The 20,428-nt window shown below is 43.9% G+C and overlaps 1 protein-coding gene across 2 annotated transcripts in view; it reads left to right on the top strand.

Moving 5' to 3' along the window:
- Nucleotides 1-20,428, top strand: part of PRKCE (protein kinase C epsilon) — a 551,144-nt gene that overhangs the window by 376,955 nt on the left and 153,761 nt on the right. For both annotated transcript variants that reach the window (XM_053589740.1, XM_053589739.1), the window contains exons 9-10: nucleotides 1,985-2,184; nucleotides 5,079-5,252. In XM_053589740.1, the coding sequence (XP_053445715.1) occupies nucleotides 1,985-2,184; nucleotides 5,079-5,252 (374 nt within the window). The remainder of the gene's footprint in view (nucleotides 1-1,984; nucleotides 2,185-5,078; nucleotides 5,253-20,428) is intronic.

The following is a 20,428-nucleotide window of genomic DNA, read 5'->3' on the forward strand; positions in this document are numbered from 1 at the left end:
GCCTGTGCAGGACAGAAACAATCACAGTAGCGTAAGAGTCATGCCTTGATTTCCTGTTGCCCGTTTTGTATTCATTACCCACATTCTACCATGACATCCACTCTGTGTTGACACTCCGTTACTGCCCAACAGGGTGGGAAGTGCAAGGTGTGAGAGTTGGGAAGATTTGTCCCAATGTCATGAGCTGAGTCAATGGCAAGAGTGAGACTATACGCTCCTGGCATAGGGATCTACTATCAGAATTCCTGCTGTCAAACCCTCCCTGGAAGTCACCAATATGACCCAGCCCTTCTTATCCAGTAGTGAATAAAGCAACTTTAGGAACCATCTATTAGTTCTGATGCTACAAAATAATTGGTCTCAGTCCCTCTAAAATTAATTTTCTGTGTCTTTATACTCTACCTCATTCCAAAAGAGATTTAACCTTTTCATAAGTAACCTGGCAGCATTCTGGGGCCTGCAAATTTGAAGATATTATTCTGGGCCAGTGTGGGCACTTTCCTCTTTCCCTTTTTGATGCTGATACCTGCTTTGAGAGCTTCAAAGAGGCAGGGTCTTGTGGTCCAGAGAACCCAGGCAAGAGTGAGGAGACCCTGGTGTGTAAGCCTGGCTTCTGCCCTATGTGCTGTCTGGCCATAGCAGAACAGAGTGCCTCTCAGGGCCCTGCTCAGCCTGGCCAACAGGCACGGGTATTTCCCAGTGGTGATGTGCACAAGTGGTTGAGAAAGCCCTCTTAGCAAGACTTGGCATTATCACAGTATAGAGGACATAATTTCTCTTCCTTCCATTGCAAAAACACACAGAAAAACACATTCTTCTAGCTTTAGTGTCCCACATACCTATGTTCTGCCTTGATGTTTAGCTCTATGGGGAGATTAAAGATGACCTTAGTTAAGAGTGATAACTCTAACTGATGAACTGGTATGAGGAATATCCATGGACCCAGAATCTGCCACCCATCTCCCGCCCCAGCTCATCTCAGAGCAGCCCAACTCCAGATCTAAGAAAGATCTCCGAAATTCCTGAGTGAGCCCTCAGGGGGTTCTGTCCTTGTGAGAAGAAGCTGAAGATCTTTCTATCAAGCGGCATGTGATTACTCACTCCTGATACTAATTCCCAAGGGTTAAGAGTCTATGTTCCCTTTCTGCAATCCCAGTAATTCATGAGAATCTTTTAAAATTGGATTGTGTTCAAATGCCCACTTCTACACAGAAATGTGTATCTTGGCGAATGAATAGCTAACCGTAAAGCTCTTTCAAATAGAAAAGGGCAGAGGATCACCCAGCGTTATCACCCCCAGGTAACTCAGGTCACATGCTCTGGAGGCGGCACAAGACTGTCTCACTGTTGTGAAATTGTACTGAGGAATTCCCTCCCTGTCAGAGATAAGTCTGCATCATGTCACTCTGGGAAGCAATTCTTTGGTTAACGATCAGCCCATTGCTCACTTTGTTAGATAATCTTGTGTAAGATGAGTATTTAGAACAAACCCAGCAACAAGGCCAGGTAAAGACCTTTTACAAGGTGAGAAGGCTCCTGGTCTCAGTTGTTGACATAATTATATCACCAGTGGTATCTGAGTAGGTGTTCTCATCTCCAAAGGACGCTTGGAGGGTCCTTGCTGCCTATGTGGCCCCACTGAGTTCCAGTGAAGGCCCAGCTTCCTGGGCTGCACTTAGAAGAAATGGAGGATGCTGCCAGGCGAAGAGGGTGGCAGAGAGGTGGCCAGGTCCAGGGCCATCTGCGGGAGCTTACGAGGACAGGGTAGTGACTGTGTCCTCTTCCTCTTTGCACAGTGACCCCCACTGTACGTTAGGGGCTGATGAGCATGTGTTGAACAAAGAAAGGAACACACAGGGCTGCCACCTGGGTCTGTTGCCATGAAGAACCAGACAGAAGGTTGAGATTCTGAGGATTGAGTCCTGAGATGGGAAGGGCTCACGGGGTGTGCACTAATGCAGTATCTTGTTGCCCTTGGCCCTAGAAATAAAAGAACTTGAAAACAACATCCGGAAGGCCTTGTCATTCGACAACCGAGGGGAGGAACCTCGGGCAGCGTCGTCTGCTGACGGGCAGCTAGCAAGCCCTGGTGAGAACGGGGAAGTCCGGCAAGGTCAGGCCAAGCGCCTGGGCCTGGATGAGTTCAACTTCATCAAGGTGTTGGGCAAAGGCAGCTTTGGCAAGGTCTGTGGTGCACCGGGGAGGAACTGTTAGTTTTCTCTGTCCCTGGGCAATGCCTGAGCAGGTTGATCTAAGATTAAAAGAAGAGCCTTTCATCTGGGTTATGTTTTCCTTCCTTGTTGAATAGAAATGGCCGAGAACCAAGCAGATAGGACCCCTGGCTCAACTGTCAACCAGTTATGGGACTTTAGTTATTGAACCTCTTTAGAATTAAGTTTTTTTTTTTTTCCCATTTGTTAAATGGGAATAGGAATCAAGTGAGATGTAGATGGAAAAGCACTTCAAAAAGTTGAAAGCAGGACAGCGCCTGTGGCTCAGTGAGTAGGGCACCGGCCCCATATACCGAGGGTGGCAGGTTCAAACCTGGCCCCGGGCAAACTGCAACAACAACAACAACAAAAATGGCCGGGCATTGTGGTGGGCACTTGTAGTCCCAGCTACTCAGGGCTGAGGCAGGAGAATCGCCTAAGTCCAAGAGCTGGAGGTTGCTGTGAGCTGTGACGCTATGGTACTCTACTAAGGGCAACAAAGTGAGACTCTGTCTCCAAAAAAAAAAAAAAAAAGAAAAAGTTGACAGCATATACAAACATGCTCACATTCTATCATCAATGCCAGTGACAATGCATTTCTTCCCCCCTTCAGAGACGCATCTGAAATTCTGTTCTATTTTATTATGAAGACTTTGAAAATGAACTCTGGAATCTCTGCCCTCAGTGAACTTTGGGTTCAAAGCAAATCTTAGCATGCATCACTCTGGAAGTTAAATGTTATCTAACAGCTTTTCTGACAGTGAATGTACTGTTTATCTTCCACATGTGGCAAGAGAATGGGATCCAATCACGCTTGGATCCTGTCCTCTGCCCTTAGGGCCATTCTCCATACCTGCTCCCCTCGGAGACAAACATGATAGTGGGGGTTATGGCTCCAAGTGTGCTCAGTAAAGCCTTAATGGTAATTGGCCATCCTGATGACTGAGTGAGATGGAAAAAACAATCCCTGTTCTTTTTAGAAAGAAGAAAGGGGCAGAGAGCCAGGAAGCTGGTTGGTTTTTCACCCGACCTCCTTGATTCTCCATGGCTCTTCTCAAAGCTGTGCCTGGCTGTGACCTCCTGGAGCAGAAAGGCCCCACCTGGGGACCAAGCAGCTCCCTTGGGTCATATGGCCCTTGTGTGTGCTGCACTCTTGAAAGCAGCAGCCTGTGGGCCATTCCAGCTGGTTTTCAGCCCTGCTCACCTGCCCCTATCTCATCCTGAGATCACTACTGCAGGAGGGTAACTGGCGTTTACTTAAATAGTAAAAGCTGAAGCAATCACATTCCTTAGAAACTGACTAAATTAGACCCCAGTCCTCTGGCTGGGCATGACCGTGGGATGTGAACAGGATTTGATTTAATTTTGAACGAGATTCAAGGGAAACAAGCAGACTCAGATTCCAGTTTTCCATATAGTGTAGACAGGATAGGAACTTCAGCTCTGGAGTGTGGAGGTTGTTTCTTAGGAAAAACCACATCCAAAGCTTGAGCCAATTTTTAAAGTCCTTATGACACGCAGGCGGCCAAGAGTCTGTAGGTTATCTATCATCACCAACTCCCTCTGCAAGGTTCTGAGTGGCTGCTTTTTAGCTTTGACAACTCACCCTGAAGTACTAAGGAGTTATTTTAAAAGAGAAAGACTTGTGACATTTGTGGGTGAATGAGTGCAAAACTGTCAAATATAGGAACACTTTAAGAAAATAGAAACTGTTAATTAGTTCTCTGGAAGAGGAATCGTGTTTCCAACTTTAAAGCTATAGAAGAAACCAGAAGGCAAACAAGGACAGATTCAACTAAAGATAAATGATTCTTTTCAATAGAAAAAAAAATATTATAAAACTGGCTTGGTGAAATCTTTTCAGAAAATAAAGGACTGGTTATTTATCATATGTACACAAATTTGCAAGAAATCAATATAACAGCAGATAACTAGACACAAATAATTTACATAAAAAGAAATAGAAAACAAATACGTAAGAAGTTCCAGAGTCCAGCACAAAGGCTGGTAACAGTAATTGCAGCTACTTAGGAAGCTGAGACGGGAGGAGCACTTGAGCCCCCGGGAGCTGAAAGCCGTAGTGAGATAAAATGGTGCCACTGCCCTTCAGCCTAGGTGGAAAAAAAAGTTTTATTGCAAGTTGAAACAGCATTGGGCTAACATTTCATACCTATTAAATGAGTTAAAAAAAAAAAAAAAAAACTTCAATGGAAAGCATTCCATGTTGGTAAATTGCCATGAAAGGAAAAACACTTGTGTGTTGCTAGTGGCATATTGTATCACACATCCTTTCTGAAAATAACTTAGGAAATGTGCAAGATGTTTAACCTTTAATCTACTTCTGAGGATTTCTATGGTAAAGATGTAGTCCAAAAGAAATAGAAACACTTTACGTACAAAATACAAAGTGCTACTTACTTACGGTACTTAATCATTATATATAACTTACGTGTCTAATTTGAGGGATGTGGTTAACTAAATTGTAGTATATGTCTTTGAACTGAGCATAAGCAACCATGGTAATGATAGAGAACATGTAGAGAAATACAAAGTAATGTTCAGTTAAAAATAATTACCATATTTGCTGTACTACATTGTAGCTATGACAAGAATACATGAGCATATGACTAATCATTGGACAGATGTGCATTGAACTTCTTTTCTATGCCTGGGCACTGTGCCAGAGATTAAAAACAAATAAATTATAGTAGATATATTAGAAGGGCTAGCTTTTCTAAACATTTTTAAATGTTGTTATAGTATTCAAAATTAAAGAAAAATCAGTTTTTAAAGTATTGGGTATAAATCTTGTGTTTCTTCTTTTGATTTTATGCGTGCATGGATTGATGGGGGTGATTTTGATTGCAGGTCATGTTGGCGGAACTCAAGGGCAAAGATGAAGTATATGCTGTGAAAGTCTTGAAGAAGGATGTCATCCTTCAAGATGATGATGTGGATTGCACGATGACAGAGAAGAGGATTTTGGCTCTGGCACGGAAACACCCGTACCTAACCCAACTCTATTGCTGCTTCCAGACCAAGGTATGTTTAGGAAGAACCATCTTGGGGGTGACCTTGTGGAGGGCATTATAGTATCTTAATTATCCGATAAAATATCGATTTTAGACCCTCTACATTGTTTTCTGAAAGACTTTGTAAAGTGGAATGGATTTTGCCCTTAAAGATCAGGTGTATTTGAACAGCCTCATCTTCTTTAAGGTCATGGAATTTTTCACTCAAGGTTATGCTTGTGAAGGGATGAAGTGAGCAGTAGAAAGGCCTCTTTGCAAATATAGCTGGACAAAGCCAAATAGCTAAAACATAGTGTTTGCTCACTGGAAAAACCAACAGATGTGGTTAGCCTTTGCAGACTCCTAACTTTCTAGCACTCATCAAATCACTTACTAATAAATTCTATGTTAGTTTCAGGTCAAATGAAAAAGAGTAAAGGCTACCCTAATCTCTTCTAACCCGTGTAATATCATATGAGGATGTGACCAAATCCTTCAACTTTCATAGTGAAATACAAATATGAGGTGGCGTTTTAAATTTACCATGTAGGTGCCTAGGAGAACCAGAAGGTGGCAATAAAGAAACAAAGAAAATCTATACACCGTAGAACAGCCTGGCCTATGGGTATCATAAGGGATTTGTTCCTTCTTGTTAACAAGAAAAGAAATGCCAACATTCTTTGTGAAGCTTTTACTATCCTTTTTGGGAAGGGGCACTAGTCTTTGAGGATCATTATGGATTTGTAGCGTTTGGTTTCTTGAGAAGGAAAGACAACCTCCCCTGAGGCTCCTGCCTGTGCCTATCTGGAGCCCAGATGGTGGTGGTGCATAACCTCACCGGGGCATAACCTCACCTGTCTGTGTTCATTTTGAGGGCCTGTATTTTCACTCCGAAGTCAGTGATAACTCATCTGGATGGCAGCAAGTTTTTATTTTATTATATTTCACTGAATCTTTCCCATGTGCCATACCAGGTGCTAGAGTGAACCAGTCCCAGCCCCTGACCTTGGGGAGGGGACAGTCTCTGGAGTACACCGGTTTTCAAAGGGTATTTCCAAGAACACTGAGAAGCTGGGTTCTTGAGAAGCTATAAGTAAAAAGGGACTCTCTGGTCCTTGATCACTGCAGTCTGGACCTCTCTTAGAGAGTCTCAACACATTGTTTACTGGAGTCCTTGAGGAGACCTTCAGTGGAATAAAAAAATTACCTTTGTTTAATCTACTTTTTCTCAACTTATTTGATCCCAGGCTCCCCATCTCTTTCTCACACTCCCCATGCCTGTTCCACACTGAGAAACACTGACCTGATGGGGTATTTTTCCTACCCCTTTGATTTCTCAGGAGAATCGGAAATATCTTCTGAAAACCTAAAAATCACTCTGATATCCTTGAACAGCACTTGTGTTTCTTTGTCTATGAAATGTTCCTCAGGGAGCCCTATTTAGATGCAGAGTTCAACATGATACAGATTCGGGGACTGGGTCCACTTTCTTTCCTCCACTGCAATTTAATACTGGATTAACAAGAGATGGATGGTGTTCTCCATGCTTTTGTCTTCCATGGGGCCTGTCACAGCACCTCACACCTGCGAGATGCTCACTGTCAAAATCAGCGGCTTAAAAGATTTTCTCAAAGCCACATTTTCTACTTTCTCTCTCCTCTCTCTTTTTTTGCACGCATTTAAAAACTGGGTTTCAGAGAAGTTAAAATCATTTTGTCTACAAAAACTTCCTGTTGGCAGAATCTGACCTGGCCTCTCATCCCTCCTCTGGGACTCCCAGGCAAGTGAGGCCTTTTCTGACACCACATTGTCGCTATCTTGTGTCTGACCCAGCACTGTTGCACTGTCACTATCTCCACTGTGTGGAAACTCTCCTACCCACTGCCCCCAGAAGGTGCTCTCATCTCTCTCTGTCAGAGGTGGCTTCCCAGCAGGGAGCTGCCCTGGCTTCCGTCTTTGGACACATTGCCAAGAGGGCCAGCATCTTAGGAGGGGCTCCGTCTAGTTGTGAGGATCCTGTGGGGACCTGAACATGGTGGATCTTGGGAAGCTACAGTTGAAGGTCAGCCTGGTGAGTGAGCGGATGGGGGGGGGGCGGATATCTTCAGTGTCACCATTGCTCTCTTCCCTGCATTGTAGGATGGTCGGGCTGAGGTTCCTCAGTGGGTGGTAGCTTTGGGAGTATAAAAAGCTATTGAATGCCACCGTGGATTTCCTTAAAAGTAGAACAGTGATCCAACCGATGTGGATGTTTGGGTATGGATGGCTGGGGTGGGAGTGAGGGTGGGGAGAGAAGGAACTTTGTAGGCACACTTATTAGAGGAACTTTACACCAACACTATTTAGTAGAATACTTTGCTTTATACACCAGATGTATATTCATCTAATTTTTCTTAAGTGAATCATGGTTCAACCTCACTGAAGGATCTTAACTTATTTATGAAAGGAATCTTATGAAGAATCATCTTGTAAACCCCCAACTTAACTTTTTTTTTTTAAAAAAATGTAATTTTTTCAGCAGCGCCTGTGGCTCAAAGGAGTAGGGTGCCGGCCCCATATGCCGGAGGTAGCAGGTTCAAACCCAGCCCTGGTCAAAAAAATAAAAAAGTAATTTTTTCTATGACAGCCAGTGGTTTTAAAAGGCAGCTCTTATTCACCTAATTGAGGTAGGTGCTGGGTGTGGAATTATCAGCGAAAAAGAAGATGCTTTGCAAGTGGAGAAGTTTGCTGAACGAGGGGTTGGGAGGTTATACTGACTTCCACAAGCGCAGAGAACAGCACACAAAGCTGAGTTCAGGTCTCATGCGGGGAAGGGGCTCAAGCCGTGATTTGAAAGGTAAGGAGGATTTAGATAGGATTTGGGTGGAAATGGGAGCTGGATTTAGTAGCCATAGAAATTGGTCTTGCTTGAGTTTTACTTTTCCTAAAAGAAAGGGTGGTTCCTCTGAGCCACTCTAAACCTGGTTTCAGGTAAGACTCTAATACATGATTAAGGAACACAAAGACCAGATTGCCATCCTATTAAGATTTCTTTCATTCGCGTTTAATTATGACACATGGAGCAGCAATAATGTTAAGTCAGGCTTAATTATTTGTTACCTAATTTGTCACCTAATTAATTATTTGTCACCTAATTAATTATTAGGTGAGCCTTTATTTTTCTGCCCTGTTGGAAACATTCTTCTGAGCACTTTCTGAGAGATTGCACACAACTGCGGTCCGTGCCCTACACACAGGTTGCCTGGCAGGACTCTGAAGCATGTGCTGTGAAAGGAGCCCTATCTTAAATGGCAGCCAGTGGTGGTGATCTGCAAACCCATTGGCATCCTACAGACTCTCACTGCACACAGGAAGGAAAGTTGGAGCCACGTCTCTTGGTTTTTTTGGTTTGTTTTGTTTTTGGGATTCTTTGAGGGCACAAGAAACCAGGTTACACTGATTGCATTTGTTAGGTAAAGACGTCACTTGCTTTTTGTGCCCAAGTCACGATGGCATAATTAGATCTGGTCCCTGCAGCCCACTGGAAGACCGAGTTGCAGCTGAAGAGTGATTTGGGCTTTTCCGTGCTGAGTATAACTGCTCTCAGCTTGCGTGTTCTGGGTATTCTTTGTGGGATCTGGACAGACAAAAGCAAGTGAAGTGGTCCCATCTTTCTTTCCTATGCCTAGTGAGAAAAGGCAGACAGGCCAATAAATGAAGCTGGCAACTGTAACTTCAGTCGAATTCAAATCATGACGTTTGACCAGAGCTCTTTGGGATGCTAAAGTTGCCTGAGCCAAGTGGGGTGTTCTACAAATTCTATTTAATTCTCTGTCAAGACTTAAGTCCAGAAAAGGAGATAAGGGACTTCTGATTATAGCTAAAATGGAATAGCCTCATTCATCCCAGGGCATCCCTCTTGCCACTGAAAAACCCTGAACATGATTCTTACTTTATGAGAAACTGGCATAGGTGTAAAGAATTAAGTCTGTCGATATGGGTGAGAAACTAACATTTTTGTATTTAAAACTGCCAGATGACTTTTAAATGGATGATATTAAGTTATTGTCAGTAGTGTTTAACTGACACTACTCACGAGAAAACGTATTTTTCTCATTACAGTTGTGTTTTTTTTTTTTTAAAAAGTTATGGTTCCAGTAGTCTTGTGCGTCTACTGGGTGCCAAACACCATGCTAGATTCTGGGGCTACAGAGCCACAAACACACCAACTGGGAACTCACGGAGATTGCTGTCTGGTGGGGAGAGACATGTAAGAGGTGATACTTTACCACGTGGCAGCTCTGCCCGTGGAGCCCCATGAGTGATAACTTCTGCAGAAGACAGTCAGGAAGGCTCTCTTCCTGGTGGAGATAGAAACTAACCTGGACCTGGAAGCAGAGATGGCGTTTGGAAGAGGGTAGGGGCAAAGAGATAGCAGCGAAAGTCTAGAAATTATTTCCACATTTTTACTCTTTTTCCAAGACTAGAACTCTCAGTTCATTCTGTGTTCACTTCTTCCAAGGAAATGATCATTCTGAATCACAGCAAGGAAGGAGAGGGAGAAAGGAGGAGCCTTCAGAAAATAAGGTGAGGAATTCCTGCAAGAGATGAGCTGCTGGTTGAGAGATAACGCTGGGGGCCTCCTGCTGGGCGGCTGGACTGTAAAAGTCATGGGCTTGCTCTGGGGTGGAGGGGAGAAGTGCCTTCAGAAACAGCTTCTCCCAGCTTCCTGTTCAAGCCCTAAATCACTAGGAATAGGACAGCCACTAAGAGGCAGGTTTGGTTTTTGCTTTCGTGTTTGAAGTTACGGGAAAGAAATTCCTGGATTTCTGGATTGTGCGCTCTCTGCATCTGTGGAAGTCGGTATAACCTCCTAACCCCTCATCAGTAAACGTGGCTTGAGAAGCATCTTGTATTTGTGATCCCCCACTGTTGAAACCGTCCTCTCCAACAGGATCCCACAAAACCTCTTTTGAATAATTTCACCCCTGATTTTTCCTCTTTAAACATTTTCATCTCCACACAGTCCTCCCCTCCCCCACCCTTTGGCATTTCCTGCCAGGCCTGGGAAGCCAAATCCTGGAGGGGTTTGCTGCAAAGGAAGCGAAGGGTGAACTCCTAGAGAATCTCCCTTGGCCAACCTCCCTCACTGCCCTGGGGAAAACGACGTGTGGAAAAATCCTTAAAAAGCAACCGGAGGCGTTGTCCAAGTGCATTTTAATAATCCGTGCTAACAGTTGGGAGAACCACTGAGAAAAGGGCTGTTGACAGTAAGGGGAAAAGTATAGTTTCAAGGAACTCTAATGTTTGGCCAACCGTTAACTCCCAAAACAGCAAACACGAATGTAAAAAACAAAGTAACACAGCAGGCCATTGCTAGATTTTCAATTTTTTTTTAAAGAAATGGTTTTGCCAGATTAAATCCAAAAGAACCGGGAAAGCAATTGAATTGTAAAGTATGAGCAGGCTGTTTGTCTGAGACAGCATGACTTTGAAGGGGACGGAGAGTTTGCAACAGGGTCTGGTGGGTGCTTCACGAGAGCAGACAGAGTGCTCCTCACAGTGGCTGGGTTGTGGGTCAGGCAGCCAACTGGAAATCGGCTTCCTCGCCAGTAACAGACTTCAAGTGGAGATGGCCTCAGTAGTTTGTTACAGATTTCAGTAAATGGTGGTCCCTGTCAGAGGTCTCAGGCTCTGTGTTGGCGACACTGGGGAGCTCCATGGCCTTACTCTGCAGAACCTCCAAGCCCCACACCATTTTTTCTGATCAGCAGTTAACACGTCTTTAGTGAGTGCCAGTGGTGTGCAAATCCTTGCAGGGCATAAGGAGACTTTTATGGAAGGGCCTTTGGTGGCACTATGGGGAGTGGAGGACATGCTCCACTGTGGAGTGATAGTGTTGTACATGAGGGGCTGGGAGTGCTCTGGCCAGTCCGAGCAGGGACATCACAGGTTTTCATGCTCAGACCAGACTTCATGGAGCCAGGAGGACTTTCTCCAGGTCTTGAAGCACAAGCACGTTCATTCCATGTGGTAGAAGAAACGGTGGCTGAGTTTCCCTGGGGACAGAGAGGGACGCGGTTGGCTCGCCATCTGGGTGCCACTGCCTCACGTAACCTCTTCACATGTAAGGAAGACTTGTGTTTGAATAGGACAGTCGCTTTTTAAAAATGCCTTCATTCATATGTCATCTGCCTAATGATGTCTCTGTGGGGTAGGTGTGGTTACTCCCCTTTTTTCAGATTTTTTTTGTTGTTGTGGTAGAAAACATGCAACACAAAATTTGCCATCTTAACAGTTTTTAAGTATATACTCCAGTAGTATTAAACGCATTTATATTATTACGCATTCATCACCACCATCCATCTCCATCACTCTTTATCTGGTAAAACTAAAACTCTGTAGCCATTGAACAGTAACTCCTCATTAAGTGCCCCCGCCCACAGGCCCGGCAACAGTGATTCTCCAGTCACTGTGATTCACAAAGCACCTCGTAGGAGTAGGGTCAGTGATTTGTTTTTGCAACTGGCTTATTTCACTTAGTGTAATACCCTCAAGGTTCGTACGTGTTGTATCATATGTCGGAATTTCCTTCCTTATAAAGGCTGGGTAATATTCCATTGTAGGTATAGACTATGTTTCATTTATGCTTTCCTCCATGGCTGGACTTTTTAACTTCCGTGTTTTAACTACTATGTACAATGCTGCCATGAACATGAGTGTAAATGTCTCTTCAAGATCCTGCTTTCAATTCCTTTGGCTATATACCTAGAAGTAGGTTCCTGGATCGTATGGCAGCTGTAGTTTTCATTTGTAAAGGAACATTGTGGAGGCATAATATTTTCCCTTGTGACATTGCCCTGTTTTACATCCCCACCAACAGTGCACAAGTGTTAGGATTTCTCTCCAACCTTGTCAACACTTGTTGTTTCCTGGGCTTTTGATAGTAGTCATTCTGATGTGTTGGAGGTAGGATCTCAGTGTGGTTGTGATTTGCATTTCCCTAATCATTCGTGGTAACTCCTTTTTACAGATGAGAAAGCTGAGGCCTGGGGAGGTCTTAGAACTTGTTTGTGATAGGATCCAGACTAGAATCAAATAGGCTTTGTTGAGCATAGTTTTTCTGCCTCCAGCTCTTCCCCCGTTCAGATTCTCTACTTCACATCTTCACCTTCACATCCCCCCTCCTCAGTCCCCATTTAATGTCACCCAGGTGGAGTCTGAGGGTGACAGCTCTGTTTTGCTTGGATTCAATAAAATTAGGACTGAATAAAAAAAAAAAAAAACGCCCCTTAAGCTGGCAGGAGTAGCCAAGTCTGGCAGCCCATTTCTGGAAATGTTTCTGTTTTCTGAAAGTGTTAAGAGAAGGGAGAAGAAAAGGCGAAAGTGGGGAGGTGGGGTTGTGGGCTCACGCATTATGCCCCAAACGGCCAGATCAGGGTTTTCCATTCAGCCATTGGTTCCTGAGCACCTACCATCACCCTGTGGGGGACATGTGAGGGATGTGGTGGGGACTCTAGGTAGGTGTGTGTCCTGTTTTCGTGAACTTGAAGCCTCGTGGGAGCATGTCCACTGCACCACAGCCTTCCCAATGCTGCCCTCCATCTAGTGCCCAAAACTCAGTGCTTTATTCTCTAAAAACCGTTAGCCTCTCCAAAAAATTTTTTTTGATGTTTTTAAATCACAAAGAACATTTGTTAAAAGAAAATAAGAATGCAAGTGACTGTTACCAACATTTCGATATGTATATTTTCAGTTTTTTTTTTTAATGTATCTGTTCATATGTATGTACTTGTAAAATTGCTCATATTTTGGTAAACTGTTTCCCCTGGTAACATAGTATCACTATTTTCCTTTTCACAAAATATTTTTCAACTGAGTGATTTTCTTGGGCCCTTACGGTATCTGAAGGCCTCTTGTAGAGAAGTTCTGTGTTGGGGACAGTAGGCGCTGAGGAGTGCCTGGCTTCCTGTGGAGCTGATACCAGCAGTGAGCCAGGTGCCTGGGGCCCATACTGCCCAGGGGTGGTGTTTGCTGCTGCCACAGAATGAACGCGCCTCCTAATTATGTTTCACTCTCGGTACCATGAACTTGAGTACAACTTCTTCATAGCCTATTTGACAATAGCATAATATAAATCAAGATTTAAGTTTCTTCAACATTGTATACACACATATACACACACAGCAGGTCCTTGAATAATGTCAGTTTGCTATAACATTGAGGGGCAACAATTGATTCCCTGGCAGGGCCCCCATCTGTGTGGAGTCTGCGTGTTCTCCCCACATCTTTGTGGATTTTCTCCGGGAGCTCCAGTTTTCCCCCACATCTCAGAGTTGTGCACATTGGATCAATCAGGGTATCTAAACAGCCCCAGCCTGACTGCGCATGTGCCAGTGTATCCTGTGACCAGCGGCGTGCTGGCCAGGGCAGGTTCCCACCTTGCATCCTGAGCTGCCAGCACAGGCTCCAGCCACCCATGCTCCCGAATAAGAGGGTAAACAATACTCTTGTCTGTTTCTATTAATGGTTTTTAAATGCATGGCTCTCATATTGACTTTGATGTTTAATATTAGAAGTGTTATTTCAGTTTTACTATTAGAAGTATCCTAAATAACGTTTTAAAAGCTTGATGTTTTTGTGCCTTAGGCACTTAACTCTTGTTCATATCAATTAGCCTGTGGTAAAAGTGGTTTCCTGATATGTCACTTCATTTCAAGTTGAGAACCTATTGGTGACATTGAAGGTCTTACTGTATATGTCTGGCTAGTGAGGTTTTGTTTTTGTTTTTATTTTTTTTACACCCCTACGCATGTTTACCCATCCTCCTAAACTATTTGCTCATTCTTGTGAAGTTGTTCATTTTCAAATTAGATTTTGTTGAGGTGCCTCAGTTGCTACAGTGTGTGTGGGTGTGGAGCTGGACACTGTGTGCACCGTGGCAGGAGGACCTGAATGCTTCCCCTCCCAGCACAGCAGCCCCTCTCACTTCCAACTGCTTCTTGAGCTAGTATTCCAAGGATGCTGACTTGTGAAGAAAGGATTTCACTTGGCTGGGGGGAGGGAGGAGTCAAGCCATTACAATTTCCACTGAGAGTTTGGAGTGAATCTTGATTTTTTTTTTTTTAATCTACTCACAATCTAATGCATAAGTGCAGGCATCATTTCCTGGAGCTTTCCATTAGCAAAACAGGCACATTCTTGGTAGCAATGGAATTTTGGAAACAGTTCCATTTCTCATTCTGCAACAGTGCTGTCTATAATTTGTTTGGATTGTTCACTGAAGTGCCCGCTGATACGTAAGATATGTCGGCCTCTGACCCACTGCTGGCAGGCACAGGGGCCTGTGACAATGTGACTGGGGTGCCACTCCATGGATCAAGGGATCTGCTCTGTGTCAGAACCTTTTCAGTTGCCTTTAGGATAAGGGGGCAGGTACTGGGATAGATGTGACACAATTTATATCAAACAGTAACTTAGAATAAAGGTGCTATGTGCTAAAGAGGAAAGAGACTTCTCTGTTGGTCGAGTACCTGCTATATGGCCAGCCTCATGCACAGTGGTTGAGAGCCAATTTCCTAAGTTTCACGTAAGTCCCGTGGGATATAGATATTGTTGCCAGTTCTTTGGCCAAATGCAGGAACTGAGACTCGGAGAAGCATATGCTGTTGGTTGGGATCACACAGTTAATTCACAGAGCTGGGATTCCGACCAGCAGTCCCCACCTTTGCCCTCTAAAGGGAGAGAAGGGCCACTGTGCATCGGGGCGAATGAGGAATGTGCTCTGCAGGGTGGTTGCTGGGGGTGGGTGGAGGAAGGAGTTTGCAGGAGTGGACCCCTCATTCAGGGAGCATGATGACAGGCCTGCTGCAGTGAGTTGTGAGGAAGACAACGTCACAAGGAGGTTCTAGGTCAGCTGGGGATTTCCTAAAGTGCGAGGCAAGGAGTTGAGACTTACAGTGCAAGTAAAGGACAATTCCGTGAAATGAGGACTTAGAAAGCACAAGTCTATGTAGCCTGGATTAATGGGAGAAATGAAAAGCATAGATCCCTGTGAGGAGGATGTTTCAAAATAGCCCAGGAGTCCCCAGAGGAGTAGGGAAGAACTTCTGAAGGAAGAATTGGCGTGGCTGATTTCCCCTCTGCATCTGGAAAGGCTGGCCTGCTTGTGAAGGAAGCAAAAGTATCATCCCATTTAGCGCTCCAGAGAATATTGATTGTGTAGCCCTGAACGGATTAGAAACAAGAACTTAGATTGCCGTCAGTTACCTAAGTGATCTATAAACTCATAAGGTGTCATTTGCCCACAGTTCAATAGGTACATAATGATCCAATTTAAATAAAAAGTTTCATCTTGAAATCTAAAACTAGAGGTCCAAGTTATCTAACCCTCTCCCAAACAAAGCCAGTTTCCTCTTGGTTGATGTCAGACCTGCCATGTCTCCCCAACACCTGTCATCTATTGGATTTCAGGATTTACCTTTTATTATGTGTCTATTTTTAGACTCAGGCTGAATTTTGATAGTGGTCTGATGTTTTCTATAGGGAAAGTCACATGGGGTGTTCTGTAGAGAAGCTTGTGCCTCCCTGTTGAGATGACTCAGCTGAAGTGACGGGCTTTCCTCATATAACCTGGACTTGTTCCAGTGGTCTTAGATACTTTAGATAACCTGGCTGGCCTCTAATGCTCTGACTTTGAAGATCTTGCCAGGTGGTGGGTAAAGCCCATTTGGCTATTTGTGTTCGTGTATGCCATATTGATTTACAGGGAACACAAGACACCATAAAGACAGGACCATGGGTCAAACTCTGCTTCTAGCCCTGGCTTCTGCCACTCATGATGATTGCCCTGAGATAGTTCTCTGGGCATCGATTTCCTCAGTCATAATAAGAAATGTGGGAAGACACAGAGGGAGCGAGATAACAAACATTATAGGTATATAGTGATTATTATAATTTTAATACAAAAAATGTGCATATATTTTTTGGCACCCAGCCTGAGCCCTCATTGTCATCAAGTACCTCTATGGCCCAACCCCTTGGCCTGTCTGGTCATCTCACAAAGGCTTAGTCAGTAGGATCCCATTCCCAGAAGTTATGTCCAGCTAAGAGATAAATGCTTTGTTTCTTAAACTATTTTTGTTTCTTAAACTATTCATAAATTTAGAGCTATAACTGGCTAATGTGAAGATCACATCTTTGGTTGTAGATTCCTAGGAGTTAGGTAACTCTTCCTTCCGACTGCCTGACCCAGAGCTTAAACAGGGATCACCAGACCATAGATTCTCCAAATACCTGTGTTTGCCCACAAGATTCCCAGGAATTCCTGGCAAACACTTTGTCTCCTGCCTGTCATGGGTGTGTGAGTGGAGGGCTCACATATTGGGACTGGCTCCCCAAGGTGGAAAGAAGAGGTTCGTGGTTCCAGTGAAGATCATCTTGGATGAACCTGACACCTAGTGGTTTATCTTTGCAGGTTGCTGATGTAGCCTGTACAGAGAGAGGCTCGCCTTGGCTTTCTATTTGGCAAAAACTTACATGTACTCATTCTATTCTAGGTTCACTTTTAAGCACTTTATGTGTATTAAGTGAACTGATCTTCAAATCAACCCCATTGAGGTAGGACTTATTCCAAAGAGAGGTGACACAGCTAGACATGGCAGAGCCTAGATTCAAATCCAGTTAGTTGACTTCCAGATACTTTATTTTGTCCAAATGCCCAGGGTAGATTAGGCTCCTGAGGACTGAACAGCAAATCAAACTCCCAAGAGACCAAGGTGTAAATAACATGGCAACTTGTAATGCGGGGACTGGACTACTTATGTGTGTTGACCAGGATACCCTGGAATAACTTTATGGGTGGTATTTTAGGCAATGTGAGTTGTGTTGGGAAAGACCAAGGTGTAAATAACGTGGCGATTGGTTGATTTGTAATGCGGGGACTGAACTACTTATGTGTGTTGCCCAGGGTACCCTGGGATAACTCTTTATGGGTGGTATTTTAGGCAATGTGAGTTGTGTTGGGAAAGCAATAGAGGGAAAAACAGACCCTCTGCTTCCTGTTTTGGGATTTTTTTTTTGGCAGACGCAATAGGAAGTTGAAGCATCTACTTTTGACCTCACTGGAGCATTTTGTTTTTACTATGACCTTCTAGGGAGAATGCCAGGAATGATCACATCACAGGCAAAGAGAATTCTCTCAGTTGGTCCCCTCAATGTGTCAGGAGGTACAAATTAACTCCCTTGTTGAGTCAATGTGGCCTTCACTTAGGATTCATCAGTGGTTGGTAACCCATTTTATCGGAACACGTGTGTGCAGATTGCTAGGGAACTAAGCTTATTACCTGACTCTGGCTCTTAGTGTCAAGCCAACTGGACTTGGGCCTGAGAAATTCATGGCCTTTCTAATCTCGAAACAGGAGTGGGTAAGGTGCAGTAACAGTCCAAAGATGAGAGTAGTTGGGGAAAATGATCTTTGTTCTAAATGTTTTGGCCACCATTTACCCAACCCATGCCCATTTTTGTTTCTTTAATCTTCCTCTCAGGTAATAGCATACATCCAAACAGAAGCCCTAACTTATGAAGATTTTCTAGGTTCAGCAGCATTAACGCTAAAAACATCAACAGAACCAAAAGAAATATATTATCATTAATGTTGAAATACTTGCATGATATAACTCACCCCAAGTTTTATTCCTTTTGGAGAATGTATTAGAGATCTGGGAATTATTTTTTGATGTACATAATCTGGAGACAAATTTCACAAAGTATAAGCAGCCTCCACTGAAAGAAAACTTGAAAATGTGACTTGAAAAAGCAAATTTAGGTCTGATTGTTCACCTTACAAATGCCAACTCCTAGTATAAAATGTTCATGAAAGAATTCACTAGAAAAGTCCCTGGGCTGGCAAGGCCCATTTGTGTTGCTAGACGTGGTGGCTAAGGCTTGGCAGAGTAACCAAAACCCGGAGCATCACAAACAGTAGCTCTGGAGGAGCAGGACCTAAGGCGAGTCCTCTGGAACTCGCGCCACCACCTGGGGAGTTATGTTAGATACGTTAGCGCATGTTAGACAGCCAGTATTTTTTGATACCTGGTATGTCTTGATCTAGTACCAGTATGCCAAGAACTGCTGGTCTATCCAGGGAGATATGGCTGATAGGTGAGCCAGAAAATGAAATGTTTGGTATAAAAGCATGTGTGGCAGAAATTATTTTAGAAAGTGAGAGAGAGGAGGGAGCTGAATGGGCTGAAATTGCCTGTATACTCCTACAGATGGAGAAATCTGAGGCGTAAGCATCGAGGTGCTCCTTCAGGGACACTCTTGAATGAAGGACTTTGTCACTGGAGTAAGAACCTTGGTACTACCGACCCCACGGGAGCACCGTGGTGAGGTTCCCTCTGAATCAAGGAGATTGGCTCTGTGGGGTTATAATACTGTGTTAAAAGGGATAATAAACCCCTGTTCAAGACAGATATGGATGTTCATGTAGTTCAGATCCCCCCTTCCAGCTGTCTGGCCAGTGTTGATCTCTGCTGCTTTAAACCACGTTAATGGGGGTGGGGGGGAGAATCAGCCCATTGCTATGGCAACCTCGAAGAGAGAGTGTCCTAGGCACTGGGCAAATGCATAGTCAGAGCCTTGTGAATGCCATGGACGGGAACAAACTGAGGACTTCCAAAAACTGAACATGATAGATGCTTCCAGCTCTAAAACCGTGATTCTTGGGCATCTGTATCCTGGGAAGGGTGGATTCTGTTTAGCTCCTGGAGTTAATTATCAATTCCAAAATCTTGATGACACGAAGTTCAGCATAAACTGCAGATATCCAAACACTCCTTCCTTCTCTGTGGAAATGGTGCTAACAGTTCACAGGTCCGTTGGAATAAAAACCCTGTTTAATCAAAACAAATAGGGCGGCGCCTGTGGCTCAAAGGAGTAGGGCGCCGGTCCCATATGCCAGAGGTGATGGGTTCAAACCCAGCCCTGGCCAAAAAAAAAAAACAAAAAGCAAAACAAATAGGCATTTATCAGATGGAGAGTCCAAAGTTAAGGGGCTATAAAAGCTCTGCAGATTATTCAAAAGATAGAGATGTAAAACTGAAAATCCCAGTTCCACAAAAAGGGACACTTGGACATCACAGGTGAAGAAAGACAAGAATGGGGAATGTGGTGTTGGCAGTTGGACAAAACTGGGAAGAAACATGAAAGACTGTGCAAAAATATTAGGAATATATATAGTGTTTGGGAAAAAGTTACCTTATCTGGAAGATAGTATTCTTTGGAGTGTTTCAATGCATTTCTTTCATCTATAACTCTACCAAATATATCACTTTGATATGAGGAAATATTTGGATTGAAAAGGGGAGAAACTGGCCACACTTTCCTAAACTCCACAGACAATTTGAATCTAAGAGAACAGAATGAATTGGTTCATTTGATGTGTCATGATATTTTAGGGGGCATGGCTGAGGGATACTTATTAAGGACACTTTTTTTTTTTTTTTTTAGAGACAGAGTCTCTTTATCACCTTTGGTAGAGTGCCGTGATGTCACAGGTCACAGCAACCTCCAGCTCTTGGGCTTAGGTGATTCTCTTGCCTCAGCCTCCCAAGTAGCTGGGACTAGGCACCCACCACAGTGCCCAGTTATTTTTTTATTGCAGTTTGAACCCACCACCCTTGGTGTATGTTGCAGTTTGAACCCACCACCCTCGGTATATGGTGCAATTTGAACCCACCACCCTCGCCCTACTCACTGAGCCACAGGTGCCACCCTAAGGACACTTAAAACAGAAAACAAAGGCCAGGTGGTGGTGGCTCACACCTGTAATCCCAGCACTTGGGAGGCTGAGGAGGGTGGATTGCCTGAGTTCACAAGTTCAAGACCAGCCCGAACTAAAACATAAGCAGGCATTTTGGTGGGAGCCAGTAGTCCCAGCTACTTGGGAGGCTGAGGTAAGAGAATTGCTTGAGCTCAAGAGATTGAAGTTGCTGTGAGCTGTGACCACCACAGCACTCTACTGAGGGCGACAAAGTGAGACTCTATCTCAAAAAAAAAAAAAAAATGAAAACAAGACCGCTTCAGAACAGAGACACATCATCAGAGCTGGTTATTTATTTGTTTATTTCGGATTAATGCGAAGGTACAAACAACTAGGTTACCATGTTTACATTTGTTAGGTAGAGTCCTTGTCGTGATTTTGTCTGGCACCCAGGAGGTGTACCA

The sequence above is a fragment of the Nycticebus coucang genome, chromosome 4, assembly GCF_027406575.1.
Source record: "Nycticebus coucang isolate mNycCou1 chromosome 4, mNycCou1.pri, whole genome shotgun sequence".
NCBI classification, from domain to species: Eukaryota; Metazoa; Chordata; class Mammalia; order Primates; family Lorisidae; genus Nycticebus; species Nycticebus coucang.